Source organism: Caloenas nicobarica, chromosome 10, assembly GCF_036013445.1.
Source record: "Caloenas nicobarica isolate bCalNic1 chromosome 10, bCalNic1.hap1, whole genome shotgun sequence".
NCBI classification, from domain to species: Eukaryota; Metazoa; Chordata; class Aves; order Columbiformes; family Columbidae; genus Caloenas; species Caloenas nicobarica.
In genome coordinates, this window is record NC_088254.1 from 15,036,685 (window position 1) to 15,054,219 (window position 17,535).

General features: G+C 46.2%; 1 protein-coding gene across 1 annotated transcript; it reads right to left on the bottom strand.

Moving 5' to 3' along the window:
• Positions 1–1,166: 1,166 nt before the first annotated feature.
• Positions 1,167–17,535, bottom strand: FAH (fumarylacetoacetate hydrolase). Its single transcript, XM_065642040.1, has 14 exons — positions 17,455–17,535; positions 14,987–15,097; positions 14,267–14,388; positions 13,144–13,193; positions 11,756–11,846; positions 11,125–11,222; positions 10,820–10,872; positions 9,290–9,389; positions 8,464–8,594; positions 7,626–7,701; positions 6,993–7,039; positions 5,986–6,087; positions 4,889–5,006; positions 1,167–1,246 (listed from the first exon to the last, which is right to left on the bottom strand). The coding sequence occupies exons 1-14, from the start codon at positions 17,533–17,535 to the stop codon at positions 1,167–1,169; spliced, it is 1,260 nt and encodes a 419-aa protein (XP_065498112.1).

Below are 17,535 nucleotides of genomic sequence, written 5' to 3' on the forward strand. Positions count from 1 at the left end.
AACCATGTCCCTAAGAGCCTCATGTATACATCTTTTAAACATCTCCAGGGATGGTGACTCCACCACTGCCCTGGACAGCCTGCTCCAATGCCTGACAACCCTTTCTGTGAAGAATTTTTTCCTGACATCCAATCTAAACCTTCCCTGGCACAACTTCAAGACATTTCCTCTTGTCCTATCACTGGATATTTGGGAGAAGAGACCAACACCTTCCAAGCTACAACAAGGAAACCCTTCTCTAAAAGCAGGGCAAGGTCACGAGGTATGTCCACTCTCTCTTCTGAGGGGTGTCCCAGCACAGGCTGCCATCAGGTCTGGCATCGATCTCTGTTCTGGGGCATGGAGAGCTGCCTCTGCCAGTGTCGGGACAGGAGGAGCAGGGACAACCCCCTTGCTCCCAGGGCAAGGGGACGGTGGCAGATTTGGACTGCACCCTGCTGGGGTTTCTTTCCAGGAGCTCGTCGGTGCTGCGCTGTAAGGGCTGAACTCCAAATCCTGCACAGATTTTCTTTCCAAGATACAGGAGTTTAGTGCTGAATCTTCTCGGTCATCATTAGTTATTCGTTGGTGGGTTGGATTTTTTTGTACAGTACAATTTTTGTTTTCGCTATTTTAAAGAGTTGTTAGTTTGTCTAGTACTTTTTTGTTTTGCTTTTCTGTTCCTTTCAGTCATACTATCACATTTGCAAATTGCTTTGTTACAGATTAATTTAAGGCATAATCATGTAACTCTCTTTTACTCAGAATGATCTACAAGTTTTTAGCATCCATATGCAACTCGCCTTCAGGGTTTTACCTTCAGTGTATTAACACTGAAAAAAGGAGGTCAGCATGCAGTCTCAGCTATTATCATCAACCTAGCGCTCTGAATGTGCAAGTTTACTTGAAAGCCTCTTTTTATCATTATGAAAAAATATCAATAAAATAGAAGAGTTAAGATTCTCACTTTCCGTTTCGGTAATCTTATTTTGAGAATTTTAAGCTAGCATTGAAATCTTTTTCTTATCACACCAGAGAGCCACATTCATCTGTAAGATATTTATTGATCGTTAAAAATAATAAGATTCCAATCACTCATATAAAAATAATAAGTCTGAATAAAGGAGCATAACTGTTAGAGGTGGGCGGAGAGATCCTCTTCCTCAGATGTCGCCTTACTCCAGTCGTCATGGATCTGACAGGGCTGGAAGGATTTTTCCGGAGCACTGGCCGAATCCCACGCGGAAGCCGTTGCCCTGGCAGTAACCTGGGCCCAGAAAACAACAGACAGCTTGTTCTGTAAGGACGGCAGGATTTTACCAAGGGTCAAAGTGAATAAAGGCATCAAGAGATGAAAAACTAGTGGAAACATTTCAGAAATGAAATAAGGGGTAAAAAAAAGAGCACCTGGAAGAGTTCAAGTAGCCCAGGAATAGAAAAGTAGAAAAAAGAAGCACGAAACATTAAACACAGCAATATGCAAGTTCAGTGAACTGATCAAAGAGCCAACAAGATGTGCAATATTTCTGTTTTCAAACCTAATCTGCAGCATCATCAATCTAACCGGCAAGCTGATTCGCTGCCTGGCCCAGCCTTGCAATTAATAAAGTAAATCTGAATTCTCTTTCTGCAGCATTAGGACTGCTCTTGGGACAACGGGATGCTTATAGCCAGAAAGATGATCATTAAACCTCCTCAAACAGCAGGACCTACCCTTGCAGAGCCTGTTTCTCTCGCTAAAATCAAGTAGTTTGTTTCCATGAGAAACTCAGCATCTGACTCAAAATATTCATTTATCCTCTGTTATATAAAAAGGCATTGAAAGTCTGCTGACTGCTGCTGAAGTTACCGGCCTGTGACAACATCTCCAGCTGCAGGACGATCCAATCTCTCCCTGCTCCTGCATGATGGGACAGATGACATTAGGACCGAGACGCCGCAGAACCTCTTGCTGCCACGGGCCAGCCGAGCTGCTCCAGAAACAGCATCCCTGAGCAAAGCTGCGGATAGAGGAGGGGAAGGGACACAGCCAGGGGCTTCAGGCCCATCTGGGAAGACTATTCTGGGAAGACACAGCTGAGTAGACCTACTGTAGCTCTCCGCTAACAACAGCTGATCAAAGGAAGGACACGAGTGGCATATGCTGTATTTTAAAGACTGATTTCTTAGTTAGAGATGGATTTTCTTAAAATAATGGAATGCATCATCTTTGCTGCATGTGATAAAACCCAGCTGCCTTTGAGAAGCCTAGAGGGAGCTGAACAGAACAGACTTTAGCCCCAATTCCCACCTTTAGCAGGGATCAGTGGCAAACTCCGCTGAGGAAGAGGAGGACGGGTGGGCTCAGGCAGCCAAAGTAACTGTAGCATGAGGACATTTTTCCAAGGCCAGCAGTGTCTATAAGTGCTAACAGCCTGCCCACGGCCACCACCCCAGTATCTGCCGGCTAATCCTCATTCCTAAGATTTACTTGAGTAAGGCACTTGCTTTGAGGTTCAGCTCAGTTTCCATTTGTCTCATTAGGCTTCATCGCCAGCTCTCCTTTGAGCGCTGGCTTATTATTTCAGTCCAGTTTAGTTATCCCTGCTGTCAACTACAATTTAGAGCAGCACCAAATTTAACAAAGCGAGCTCTGTGCTGCCAGAGCGGTGGCCTGAGCAGGGTGCCAAGGAGCAAGAGGTTTTTACAATGGCTGCAGCAAACCTTCCCTTGCAAGGCTCCCTCCCTGAGATGCACTTCTTGGGAAATACATATTTCTCTCATTTTATGTGTTTGGGTCCTGAAATAGTTCCTATGAGGGGAGTGAGAACAAAATGTTGAAATAGCAGACTAGCAATTATGGGTTGGTCACTTCAGAAGAGCTAACAGCACAGCCTCGGGGGAGGATGCAATAGCAGTAGCCCTGCCTCAAGGGTGTCTTAAGGCACTGGACTTGCTATATATCAGTAAACAGGAGCAGGTCCCAAACTGTCCCAGCAGACAGCCCCAGCAGCATCTGCCTCTCACGAATGGCGTGATGCCCTGATCACTACAGCCACAAACTGTTGCTGGTGTAAAATAGCATAGCAGAGCGATTAACGTGAGACTGTCCCACTGAGGCAACAGTGCCTTCATCCAGGTTAACACCACCACCATCGTGCCATCTTTAAGGAGAAAAGACATCAAAGATTTAAAGTATTTATTTAAAGGCAGCTTGGTCTGGGTATGAAGAACAACATGGGTCACAGTCTGGTCCCATTTGTCACACAGCTGGTCACCTTGTGCCAGGTTGCCAAACTGCAAGGTGCTCATTGCCAGTAAGGATGTCAGCAAGTAACTCCAAAGGGACATTCAGAATACCTGACTGTACCCTAAGTGAAGGCTCCTGGCATAGTTACTGGAGGGACGTCTGCACCTCTGGAGGGCAATGAGGTGCCCTGAATTGCTGGAGGAGCGTCTCTTTGCACTGAATGTATGGGAGCCTATGGAGAGCAGCATCAGGTGCCTACATATTGCAGCATGAATTGTTGCTGGGTTGTTGGAAGGCAGAAGGATGTCAGTGGTATTGGGGACTCCTTGGTTTCACCATCCACAGTTCTCTCCAGCACATCTAGATCTCCAGTTGTCTCAGCATCTTCCTCTGCAAAACTGGCAGCATCTCACAGAAACATGATTTTCAAAGCTATTGCACAGACTGCCAGATGGGAGGCACCAAGGCTCTGGCTGCAGCACTACCAAGACTACTCATAGAGCTATCACTGGGAGATTGAAATATATCCGCATATGCATAGGGGGTTTTTTTCATCACAGGCAAGTTCTTGGGTTTTGTTAAAAAGCTTTCTGAAAAAATGAGAAATTTTAGAATGTTTTGGCAAAAGTTCTAAAAGTCCTGGTTGGATTGAGCAGGCACAGGTATGTGAACACATACTAGCGTCACACTGTCATGTCCTTCAGGTTGCTGCATAGGCATCAGTCACATTTTCTCTTCCTTAAGTCATATTTTTAAGTGTTTTCTCATCGCTTGAACCATTTTGCTCTTGTGCAGACTATCCCTGATCACATCAGCACAATGGAGTTGCTCAGAGCCAGTTGTGGCACTGGCTGGGTCTCAACTGATGGTGCACAACATCCCACAAGATATTCTCTAAAAATGCAGTAAGTGACACGGCAAGGACATATGCAGGCTTGAATCAAAAGTTTCTCATGGCTGTTTTGCCAAATATTTGTCACCTCAAAGGCATAAGGGGTTGACAGGATGAGAGGAAAGGAAATAATAGATTTTTTTGCACTGTTCTTTGGATTTAAAAAAAAGTAGGAGTGGGATTTAGATTGCAAATCACCATGGTAGATTTTAATTAATAAAATATTTAGTTTCTCAAGGTGAAAATTAAAACCATGCCCCAGCATGAAACAGCTCTGAAGCACAGCCCTTTTCAGAAGGGAGCTTGTTAGCTGTTTTAGCAGGCTTCGTGCTGTTGCCTACATATTTGATTTGCAACACACTTCACTGAATATGCACATTTTACAATTTTTTTTTTTTTTTTCAAAATAAAGTTGTGAAGCATTTGCCAAGCTCTGTTCCAAATGCAGACTTGGACTGTGGTGGCAACGACAAATCAACTACTTTTGGTCCCGATATATTTTTCGTCCATAAAGGCGAAAACCTCTCCATTCCCTTAGCATTCACGCCCAGTCATAGTGAGATTGTCAATTACTTAGCAAAGCAAATAATCTAACTCAGAAAGCATTTATTGCAGGGAAATTTATATCCACCTGCTTCTGCCTCCTGACAGGTAGGATGGAAACAACGGTGCTTGCGTGCCAGGTACGTACACAACAGCCCATCTCCCCGCCAGGTGCTCGCACTGCTGGGATCAATCTATGGAAACACGTCCTCGCTGCCATGTAAGAGCAGATTTTTGGCCATTACCTGTCAAAATGATTTCATCTCCGTCCTGCAGGAATTTACGAGACTGTCCCCTGCCAAGAGGGATTTCTTTCGTTCCATTCCAGGACAGCTCCAGCATGGAGCCGAAGCTCTCCGGCTCCTGCAGCAACAGTTCATAAACAAATAAACAGCTTTTTAGCATCTGTCCTACCGTTAAGCTGCTTTCTGCTGGAAGTACAGGCACAAGTACGTTAACTCTACAGAACAGTGTTTTGCTGTTGCTTGAATTCATTGATACATTATCTTATTTTCCTGCCTTTGCATTTTACTTGTTGTTTGCAGTCAGAAGCTGTGCTTCCAGCCATTAGCTGGTGTGTTTAACATAGCGCTAAAACCTAAAAAGCAGTTTAGTCTGTTACAGAAAGAATGGAAACAAATCAAGGGCACTTCCGCAAATGCAGTGCTTTTATGTTGTCACGTTTCGCAGTTTTATTTACATTTTGTTCTTCAGAAGAGCAAAGCTGGCAAATGTTTGTAAGTCTTTAATGTCAATCTGCGGTACAATAGTTCAGAAGAAGGAAAAAGCACTTCAGAAATGCTTAAAATGGAAGTATAGGTATCCCAGCTTGGAAACAACTTACTGTCTTCCAGAGCAGGATTTAAATCGGATGCTTCAGAAAGTGCTGGTACCTTACCCACATATTGCGACAACTGTGCATGTGGCAGTACATGCAGAATAACAGCTTGTGAAATTAGCTCCAAATATGTAGCATTAGAGAACTGAAAAGTTACACCCATGCACCTTTTACATGCTCCTCAGAAATAAAAAACCTGCATTTCACAGAGTATAAATGGGCTGTGTGGATTCTTGTGCACAGAAATTAATTTGTATCTGTAGTAAAATAGTTCTTAGGAAAAGGAACACAGGGGAGATCAAAAAACCAAAAACCAATAAGAACAATATACCCACCACTTCTCAGTGCAATTTTGGGGCTACAAAAGCATTAACTCAAAGTACCTAGGAAGTACAGATATTTTCATGGCTGCTCAAATCAAACAGGGCTTAGACCCAAAGCCCTGCTCAGTCAGTTTTGGATTGGTGACCAGTTCTCAGCGACTGTCGTTATTTGAACACTTACGGGTCCACTGATGGTGCCGGAGGCCAGGAGATCTCCAGGTCTGAGGTTGCACCCGTTGATGGAATGATGAGCCAGCTGCTGTTTCATGGTCCAGTACATGTGCTGGAGGAAGGAGAAGAGGAAGCTAAAGCAATGAAGGCCAATCCTCCCAGGCATGTCATTAGCCTATGCAGAATATATTGCATTCTCGGGATGATGCTGGTAAGGCTGTCCCTAAAGAAAAGTTTCCTTATTTAATGAGGAACCGCTGCTACTTAGTGCTGCATTCACAGTATTTACTGTGGCCTGGCTGATTGCTTCCTAAATGATGACCAAGAGCTCCTATGTGCGTATAAAACACATACTTTAACATGCAATTTAGTCACGTAAAACTTCTCTCCTTTCAGCTGGATGTCATCCCTCATCTTATTCTTCCTCTTTAAGGCCAGCACTGCTGACCCAGGATCCATGATTAAGTTCAGTATTTTAATGAGTTTATAGCAAAATCTCCTTATTACTGATTTACTGACTACTGATTTACTGATTAAGGCAATTACTATGCAAAGAACCAAATGTGAATATGAAATTGATTGAGAAATCCTGCAGCTGGTACATATACCTCCTGCCTTATGATCCCTTCGGTCAGCCTGCAGGGACAGAGGGACAGACAGGGGCTGGGGACAGACTGGGGCTTGCACCTCAGCACATCAAGAGGCAATTCCTTTGCTTGCGAGTTGTCCGCTCTCATTGCTCTCTGCAGAATTAGCACATGATTTACAATGCTCTGAGCATACTAAGCTGAACAGTGGAAAGAGCTGCCACCTTCTTCAGTGCTCGAGCATTCAGGTATTTCCATCTCCACAGAGGGATGAACTATCACCACCCTCCACTCTTCTGTCTGTCCCCTACAGAAACACTCGCCAGGCTTGACCTCCAGCTAATGCAAAAGTCAGTGTTTGAAATTGCCTATGGCTGGAGCTGATGGCATCAGCAAGATTTCAAGCAAATGAAAGATAGTGGAGCCTTACCTTGAAATTGGATCTGCATATGGTCGTTGGCATGCTCATTCCTTCTCCTGCAGAAAATAAAAAATAAGAAACATGGAAGCAATTTGTTTGTGTCGGGTGAATAATTTTGGAGTCTTTTGATTTTACAGATGGATGGAGACTTCTTTTATCATTGTAATCGCTAGCAGGAAACAAGCAACAACATTATCTATTTCGATATGAAGGCCAGCATTTCATAGAAAACAAGTGTGTGGTGGCACTGGGGTAGTATCAAGGTGCCCATTTCCTACACTTTGCTCTCCTCAAGGAGCAGCACCTGGACCTATGGGGCAGCAGGGCCACGAGCTGGCGGTGTGAGCTGAGTTAACGTCTGTATCTCCTGTCGATCTGACCTTTCCATGCCCAGGCAGGCAGACCCCACAGGGACCCTCCTTATCACGAGCTGATCACCTGGGAGACATTACCTCCTCAACAAATTGCTGCGCGGCCAGCAGGGAGCATGAAGAGCTTTGCCTCTTTCTCTGGCGGAGACAATATGGGCAAAGAAAGAAAAGGAGGATCGCAGAGCCAAGGGTAAACTGTCTGAAATACATGGTGGCTCTGCATCCCTTAATTGGCAATTTCAGCTTTATAACTCACTCAGCAGTATTGTACCTTTAATAGCAACGAAGAGCTTGATGTCAAAAGTGTAGGGCTCTTTATCCTGAAGGTAGGGCAGTGGCTTGGGATCCTGAAAGCAAATAAACGGCACCACAGTCTAAACAAACAGAAAGGAAAAATTCCACCAGCCATCCCGGTGACTTTTTGTTTAACCAGGCTGTGCTGCACACCCCATTTACTCCACCGTTGCTACTGCTCAGATCATTGCTTTGCTTGCTCTCATGCACACGCTTTGAAAGATCTTTCTGAGCAGATGTGATAGCCGTACAATCTGACTCCTTGGTCTGCACGTGGGCTCCAAAAGCCCTCTCCGTCATTATGGCGTGGATGTCAATCCAAAACAAACACAGGGCTCGCACACCTTTGCTCTGTGCCTGCACAGAGAAGGCGGTGGTGAGCTCTCTGCAGGACTCTTTATTGTCTTTTTCCATATTAACTAAATCTCTACATAACGCAGATGACTGGAAATGCTTGAACAAAGTGTTTTGGCTCAAGTTCACTCTCTCCACTGCTTGCTGGATGCCAAGGGCTACCGGACACTAACAAGAAGCTCTCTGATCAGTTTATTTTCCAGATGTTTTTAAGGAGACCATTTTTCTGCCCTGCTCAAGCAGGCAGGATGGCAGCTCAGGGCACCATGTGGCAGCGCCAGTGACATCAATGAGCGTTTGAACGCAGATGTCCCAGGATGCCTTCATATGTTTAGAAGCAGGATCACACTTGCAAACTCTATAAAGAACTGGTACAGCTCAGTGATTTCTACTGATGGGACCTACCAGCCCTGCCGAGATTTTTCTAGCCCTACTTTGTTTCTACCCTTTCTCTTGCTAACCTGGACAGGGTTTGGCAGCACGAATGGCATAAGAGCTTCCATGGTAACCACCCAAGGAGAGATGGTTGTGCCAAAGCTCTTGCCCAGGAACGGACCCAGAGGAACATATTCCCATTTCTGGATGTCACGGGCTAGGAAGAGAAAATTCAAAGCAATACTGTTAAATATATCCCAGGAATTACACAGCCTTCACACCTTTGAAAGAGTAATATGGACTGGACATGTTATCACCACCCTTTTCTAGCCACTGTGCCCAAATCCTGATTTCAATCCATCCCTTTCAGATCCTCAAACTAGTTTTCTTAGACCAGCTAGATTAGGAAGAAAAGTCAACTATAATTAAACAAGTCAGGCCACCCCTATATAACCAGTAGTTTTGTCCCCACTTTATTTAATGTTTTTACACCCAGCTAAAGGTCCATGCCAGTTGCAGGGCCAATTTCAGCCAGTGAAATCTATGCAGAGACTGAGGGATTTGTGATTGCCAAATCCTTTTCCTACTCCTGATACTGAAATCAATCCTCTGTTGGAATCACCATCCTTAGGGCTGCTCAATCCCTGCCCAGAAGAACTTAGACTGATACTAGCTCTTTCATGAGTAAATAAATCTTCATTAGGCAGCAATTTCTGGTTCTACTGATTGATCGAAGATGGATTGCGATAGAGCCTGAGAAATGCAGACAGCATTTCATTTTCACCCTTTTCAACCATACCCAGTGGTTTCAATCACCACTATTCTACTATTAAAATATATAATTTATCCCTGTCTAAGGTTTCCTGTGACGCTGTAACCCCCTCTCCAGCAGAGTCCCACACCACGGATTACCGCTCCAATCGTTCATCAGGACCGTCCCAAAGATGTGCTCCTGTGCTCTGCTGATAGGAATTGGCTCCCCATACTTGTTGCCAGGACCTACAAAGAATGCCTGAAATTGCAAAATGTTGATTAAGGAAGTTTTTGAGGCTAAAAATTTTCACTGCACAGGGGGTTACATGCACGAGCAACAGAGGATGTGTGGGATGGGATTTTGCATCATTTCCCGTATACAATTAGACAAAACCCATGGCCTAACTCCTCCTTTCTTCCCCTCCATGGAGCTGGCAGGCTTGAAATACTTAAGAGCACTGTGTTGCTAAGAGACAGTCATTAAACAAGGGCGTGACATTGTCAAAACACTGGAGAAAAAATGGTCCCTCTCAATTACAATCTGGATGCAGAGCAGGTTTGCCCACTGAAGTGACTCTGTTTGCTGCAGACAGTGACCAGGAAAGAGTTTAAAGTCATCTGAGGGGATGCCGAAGGTGGCTGGAGCCTGTCATGACAGTGGGGAAGAGGAGACAGGTGGAGAAATGTGCCCACTAAATAAAACAAGCTCATGAACTGGGTGCCTGCCCTTACTCCTTTAGAAAATGCACAGCCTGAGCCCTTGGCAGAGATATCTACAGGGAATCTCAGTTGTCTCTTTCTGCCAACAGTATGAAAGTTTTTTCTTCCAAAGCCTTCACCAGTCTAAATTCACTCTCACAGCTGCCAGCGCTAGAACTCAGGCTGCAAAGCAGACATACGGCAGCACTTCAGGTACCCCACTCTATGGGGCTGCCTCCTACTTTATCGCATTGATCTGCAAAGCATACAGCATTAAAGGCTTTCAGTTTATTTTTACTACCATTTCCCTTTTACATTAAACTTCTTTCACTTTTTTTTTCTTTTTTTTTACAGGAGAGAGTTGGGGAATAAATCATATAAAATGATACAAATCATATAAATCATAATGAACAGTCCTGTAAAACTCTCTCTTCTGGGCCACACTAAGCCACAAGAAGATGCACCTTCCAAGGATGATTTTTTACAACACCCACAGCATGGGTTTCATCTTTCCAGCCAGAAGGATGAGGGGTTTGAATTGCATTCCCAAGAACTCACGTCTTCCTCTTCTCTAGACTCAAGGCACAGACATCCTGTACTTCCAAAATCCCCAGCATCCATTAAAAGATCCTGGCTACAGTGCAGAGGTAACTGCTAACCAGATAGCAGGCTGTGGTGTCTGATAAAAAGAATTATGCCTGAGTGCTTCCAGACTGCTGCACTGGTGCTCGGATTTGGCCAGACGAGCTGTTTCCAGCCTGAAAGCTGTATTAGCAAACCACTGAACAAGGTAACGCATCCCGCGACTCCTCAGAAGGGAAGGTTTCTGTCATAGAAATCTTTATTGCCAGCTGCACAGACTGCTCAGAGGAAAACACAGGAATGGACCTCATGAGACATTCATTTTAGAAGATAAACCTACCTTTTCTTCTCTGTTTCTGTTTTGATGTTTGTTTATTAAAGTACCAGGGGGGAAAAGCCTCATCTTACCATTTCTAACTCAATATCCAGACGCTTACAAGCACCAAACACTGGAGGTTTATCTGTGGATAGAAGAAAGAGTATTTCACGGCAGGGAGGCAGGTAGGGAAATAAAAGTAACAGCCAGAAGAAACAGAGCAGCATGGCATGCAAAGACGAGATGGACTTAACTCAGGGCTTTCTCTTGCCCTGACCCCAGGCTGGGCTTTGGACAGGGCATCCCAGACCTGTCCTCTCCACTATTCTGTGATGTGGAGGAAAAATAAAAACTAAAAAAAAAAAGAAGTCGTATTAAACGCCTACCACGGACTCACCATTATCAGGTCTCATTTGCCCCACAGGTCTCCGGATGGGTGTCCCAGACACCACAACGGACGATGCCCGGCCATGATAACCCACAGGTAAGTGCAGCCTGTGAAAGAACATCACAGAGCTCAGGTTAGCTGTGTAACCATCGCCATCCAGAGCAGCTTTTTGGGGTCGAAACACCACGGGGATGTGAGGTACAAGGAGCGAGCTCTGCATAAATGGGCATGGACATTTGCAGCTCACTTGCTCTGATATAAAGATGTGAGCAAACTATAATCCAAAGCCATGTCTTAATGCACTTTTCTGCCACTGCTCCACTTAATTCCCTGGAGCTTAAACTCTGCTTTCTTGTCATTCAGCAAAACACCATTTCTTAGGTAAATCTGTCTTTGTACCAGAGGTTTGCACTGTAATTGGTGCGGCTGCTGCAATGAAATGCAGTGCAGACTCAGCTAAGGCTGGGGAAATGTGGTTTTCAGTTCTCTTATCAAACTCTTGACAGTATAGATTCTTATCCGCCACAGAACTGAAATCAGTATTTTCCTGAAAAACCGCTCAGATCTTTGAAAAATTCTGTATAAGTACATATAAGCATACAAAATAATGCTGTGTCAGGGAAAAACCTGAACTACCCACCAGTTAGGCATCAAAGCATTCTCCTTCCCCCTGAACATGATCCCAATGTTGGTGGCATGTTGGCGTGAAGAATAGAAGTCAGTGTAATCTCCTGCATGGAAAGAAACCCGTAAAATAGAGATGAACGGCAGGAAAATCCCTCATCTGCTTGGGCTAGATCACAGTGCACACTGCTGGCAATGAAAAGAGTAGAAAAGGAGATAGTGAGAGCGCTGAGCAGGAGCATGTAGCAACAATTAATATTAGCAGTACAGGAATGTAATTAATAGCACAAAGGTGGTGATTGGCACAGTTCACCTATAAAATTATGCATGCAAAACTGGCCTTTTTTTTTTTTTTTTTTTTAAAGCCTTCAGCAGAGAAGAGGTGTAAAAAGAGCAGGGACATAAAACAGCAGCCAGCTTCCCATGGACAAGCCGGGTCCCGCTGCTCGTTTTGTTGTTTTGTTTTGCCGGCGGTACCCGGGTGAAGGGAATCGGCTCATACTCAGGACATCTGCTGCCCTCTGCTGCCATCCCTGCCAAACAGCTCCCACCCTTCGGATTCATGGGAAATCAGAGGGTTTGGGGGAAAAACCTGCATTTAGCATGGGGCGTTTACATGACGTTGTTTTGCAAGCTCAGTAAGTTATCTCGCAGCCCCAGCAGAGGATACAGCCAGCGCTTGCTCTCAGGACAAGCACGAATGTTGCACAGGGCAGAGCTGAACCAAGTGTGGTGGAAACATAAATAACTTGTAGATGTGTGAGACAGCGAGTTCACATCTCTGCTGCTGTGAAGGTCGTACCCCTCGAGCGATTTTGATCAAGTTGTTTTGGGTCCAAATATAAATTTCTGTTAAAAACAGGAAAATGTTTATATACCTTTATGAACACACTAACTCCAAACCAGTCCATGGCCTCACAGGAGTGGAGGTAAGATCTGAGCTGCAGAGTAACAGTCTGGGAGCAGAGACTCATGCTTATTTATGAGGCTGTGCCAGAGACTCTGTCTTGCAAAACTTTGAAAGATCTGCGTTATTTTCTGATGGCAAATGAGGAAAATGTTGGAAACTGAACAAGCGTTTCTTCCTTGGCTCTAGTCACAAAGGCCTTTGGTGATGCCAGTTTGATGACAAGAGTTATATGGCACCAGGCAATATATTCACCGATTTAGTGAAAAATGCATCCAGGAATTTTCTGGCTGCTACTGAGCTTCCCCAGGCTTTTATTCTTGTGCCACAGACAGCGCCTACCTTTCATTATATGCAATAATCTACTTCTAGCTCCTGCAAAACCCATTCTATGTCACGGTTATGATCTGCCTGTCTGAGCAAGCTGGAAATAAAGCAGCTTCTCTGGGAGAGAGCGAAGGGCAGCACTGAGCAGCCCTCGGCTGTGGGAGACTCACCGATGTGGGCTGGCAGGTGCATCATCGCAGAAGCCTGAGGTACGAACGCTCTGAAATGAAAAACGATGACTTCAGCTTTCAGAAAACTTGCAGCGCTCACTCTTAAATATTAATAGTTTATAAGCATGTAAGAGGCTGAGTCTCGACTAGCTCCTTCCTTAATTTCTTTTGCAAAGACTTGCAGCAAAAAAACCTTGCAGAAAAATTATGACGACTGCACAGGCTGCTGTTACTGAGACCGAAAGGAGCATCCATCGGGGCGTGAGCGGGACGGGAGGTGATGCTTGCGGTGAGCTGGCTGGCTTCCCAAGGGGCACGGAGAGACGCGCGATGCCCGTGCACACAGCCCAGCTGGTTCCCGCTGCCTCTGCTGCATGGAAAGGAGGATTTCATGGGATGGGGCTCTCGGGGTGCCCGATTCAAACTGCTGAACATGCTCAGGGAAGGTCTACGAGTCAAGCAGCCATTCAACCCGTTTCCTGCCTGTGTGTGCCTAAGTCATCCCGGCAAGACAGGCAGGAATGGCTCCTGCTGCTGCCAGGGTGAGTGGTTGTAGTGTTTAAAGCATCGCTCTGGACGAACAAGGTGTGCGATTAACGGACACGCACATTTTCCATCAGCACAGCACGGAGCAGGGCCCCGTCCTCCCCTCCCACCCCACACCAGTGCACTGCCCCGTATCTGAAACCAATTTGTGACAACGGGGTTGGTTTTAGCAAACTCAGGCTGTTTCTGAGGAGCAATTGGAGGGGTGACCCCTTGCCAGAAGAGGCTCCAGGCGGGACGGGGGAGGTGGCAGAGGTGGGGTGCGGACCCTGGCAGCCACCTCCTCACTAAGGGCCGTGATGGAGGGGACGCAGCCCCGCGCCCTCCTGGGCACCCAGCTGGATGCTCCGTGGAGGCAGCGGGCCTGGGCCACCCCGGGGCAGAGCTCGGTGTCCCCAGGGGGAGGGTGACGCCCCGGATCTGTGGGCAGCTAAAGGATTAATCAGAGACATAATTAAAAGAGGGAAGGTCTCAATATACCCAAACCCCGGTGAATTCCCGTGTAGGTGGCCAGCGGGTGACACGGGTGGCACAGGGCACGGGCGGAAGGCCACCGTGCCGCTCTCCGCTCCCTCACCTTCCCCGCAGCTCCGCGTTGTCCCTCAGGGCCGGCTCGCTGGCCGACAGCAGCTTCTGCAGACAAGCCCTCGCCTCCATCCACGCCGCCCGGCCCAGCCCCATGAAGGCGTTCAGGGTCGGCTGACAGGTGACAGAGAGGCGAGAAGGCGGATAAAAGACCACGTTTTGCTTCCCCTCTGTGCGTGTGGAAGACGTCCGGCGCTCGCGCCCCGGGGCTGTGCGGCGGGGCCTGCCCAGATAGCCCGTCCTCCCTGTTGGTGACCCCCCGTGCTCCCGTCCTCCCACCACAAGTCCTCCGCAGCAGGACCTGCCGCTCCCTCGCCATGTGCCCATCCTACTTCAGGCCTTCGCAGCTTTGATAACTCAACTAGCTGTGACCAGAGGCCATTTGTATTTTCCTTCAAAACACAGCCTCTCTGTCATCAAAATCCCATCTGATTCCTTGCCATGAAGTGCTGAAGGCACGAGGGGGACTGAAGTAATGTTTATGCTGTCAGGCCCCTGCATTGCCAAAGTCTGATGAAAATGTCCTTTGGACCCCAGACGCCTCTGATACCCTTGCTATCACAGGTGTGATGAGATTTCCCTGTAAGTAGAGCCCACCTGACAACGCATTTCCAGTTCTTGCTTTTTTCTCTCGCCACAAGTTTCTAAAAACTCTCAGGGATGTTTCCAAAGTGTGTGTGGAAATTAGAACAACAGACGCTATGATAAATACCTGGTCAAAGACTTGCTGATGTTTGGCAAGAGCTGGTCCATTGAACAGATGTTTAATGACACTGAGATCCAAAATCTGGTCTCCAATCGCGACCCCGAGCCTGTGTCTGGGCTGCAAAGCAGTGAGAGCGGGAGAGAAGAAGAGTTTACGCTTGTACCCAAAAATCCGCTAAAGAGGGCATGGAGGAAGACGGTGACAGAGAGTTTTATTCATCGAGGACAAGGGTATTGCTGGTATTACAGCAGTTTGCCATTAAAAGCTAATCAATGAGACTGGCTACTGAAAAATGTGAAGACCTAGAGGCAGAGCGTTATTGCAGACTCCCTGCAGCCTTTGAGGGGTGCGAGAGAGCCTTCCCCTCGTCCCCATCTTTTGGGAGAATGATAGGACAACAAATAGAGGTTTACTTCCATGCTCCCTTCCCCCCACTCCTCATTAATGACATGCATTTCAGAATCAACTTGTTTAATTGCCAGCCCAGCCTTCACGCTGTGAAGTGGAAAAAAGCTATTCCTCCTTCTACAGGTGGAGAACTGAAGCACAGACATGCCACGGCAGGACTGATCTCATCCCTATAGCCATGTAACTGGAGAGATAAACAGGGATTTCTGCAGCACAGTTCCTCCCCAGCAGACAAAGGGTGCTCTGGACCCCACTGACGGGAGCACAGCACATATTGCGCAGCCACGTTATTTCTGCCCCACGTTGAGTGAGGCCGCCCTACGTAACCCACCCTCATGCCACGCGAGGCGAACCCCAGCCTGGATCCTCACTCCATGACCAGCTTCCCGCATCTACACGGACATCGCGGCTGCATTCACAGGCAGATGCAACCCAGGACACAAAGACTCTGTTCATCCTCCACAGCACCAAGCACGTGCGGAGCCGGCGGCGACGGCGGGGGAGCAGCACGGACGGTCCCGCCGCAGCTGCACGGGGGGTTATAAAAATGCTCCGTATTTCAATTATTCCTGTCTTTAGACAAACTAGTTACAGTCATCATGAAAACTGGCTTACCAAAAGGGAACAGCCATCTATGAAAATCCGCGCTGCTAAGCCTTTAATTTCTGAACAAGATTCCAAAAGTGATAGTAAGTGTTTATTCAGCAAACATTCATGCAGAAAACTCTAAAGGTCATGTCAGGTTAATTTGTAACTGGGATAGTCAGGAATGACATCGACTGCTTCAGCTTGAAATCGTTACAACACTGGGCCACTTCTAGAACATTATTTTCCTAAATAATTTCTCTACGTCCTTGTCTGCCTTTTCATAGGGTTTGAGTGATGATTTCTTCAGAGAACAGTTACTGTAGAAGGCAGAAAAATAATCCCAACTTGCTAGATAACAGTACACACATCTAGGAAGAGATTAAACAAACCATATCAGTTTTATCTTTGGAAAATACCACATCGGAAAACACAATCTCCCAGTTTACATTTTTTTTTAAACCTGCATGGATAAGCCAAGACAGCAGAAACCAGGAGATAATAATGAAATTTCCGTGACCAATGATAAATAAATCCTCCACTTTTTCCTTCCGAGATGCAGCTCTTGGCTCGTTTCCCTTTCTCCGAGGGCACATCCCCGGGCTCTGTCCCGTCAGGCACTGGGAGGTGTGAGATTCTGTCCAGCTGGGCTCAGTTCTCATGAAAATGGGAATCAGGAGCCACCTCCTTGGAAAAAAAGGTTGAACCGTGTCTTCTTCTGTTAGCATAAAATGCAAGGCCTGAAGCTGTGGCTCAATCTGTAGCCTTTGGGCACAGCTTTAAACGTAACACGCTTTTAAATGTTTCAGGCATCATTGCATAAATGTACACCTGATAAAACACAATGGGTTAGCTGCAAAGACAGAAATGAAACATACATTTTTGTGCCCCGGTTTAATGCTTTTGCAGCCACCAAACTGGCCAAGAGCCGGCTCTTAGACCACCAGACCACACTGGCTGGCAAATGCAGGGTTTGCAGTTCAGACTTCACTCTTCTGTCAGTTCCTGCTGTGCAGGGGGCAGTGGGTGCTTCAGAATTAACGCTAGATTAAAATAAATATATAATGTGGCTTCTTAAGGGTGAAGATGTGATTACACTCAGCCACAAGGAAAATGAGGGATTGAATTAAGAAAAAAAAAAATAGTGTGAACTGTGCCGTGCCTCTACTTAAAAGGATTAAATGCAGAATTAATGATTTCACAAACACAGTCAAAAACACACAGAAACTGCTGTATGTATTAGCCAAAGTACTTCTCATAAGTATTAACACTTTTGTGCAACCTTAAAAGAAGCTGTTATCAGAATAACCACATTAAGAGCCAATGCAGCAGCTATGGTTTTGCTGTCTCATCAGAAAGGTCCTGCGAGCGTCTCAGGCTGGGAAGTTCTCCTTTATACCAGGTTGCGGGGGAATTTCTGCTGTTATCCGTAGCCTCGGAACAATTACGACACCCCAAGGACAAAGTTTGCTGTTACTCACCTCCTCCTTAGTGGAGAAAACCCCATATGGGAGATTTTGGAGAGGAAAATCCGAGTCCTTGTCCACCTGGATGAAAGACAT

What these genes read in the sequence shown, in the direction of transcription:
- FAH (XM_065642040.1), bottom strand. Translation starts at nt 17,535, where the DNA reads ATGTCTTTCATCCAGGTGGACAAGGACTCGGATTTTCCTCTCCAAAAT. An exon ending in TTTTCTCCACTAAGGAGGAG is followed by an intron (nt 15,098 to 17,454) that starts GTGAGTAACAGC and finishes ACTGCTTTGCAG; the next exon opens with CCCAGACACAGGCTCGGGGT. An exon ending in AATGCTTTGATGCCTAACTG is followed by an intron (nt 11,223 to 11,755) that starts GTGGGTAGTTCA and finishes GTTCTTTCACAG; the next exon opens with GCTGCACTTACCTGTGGGTT.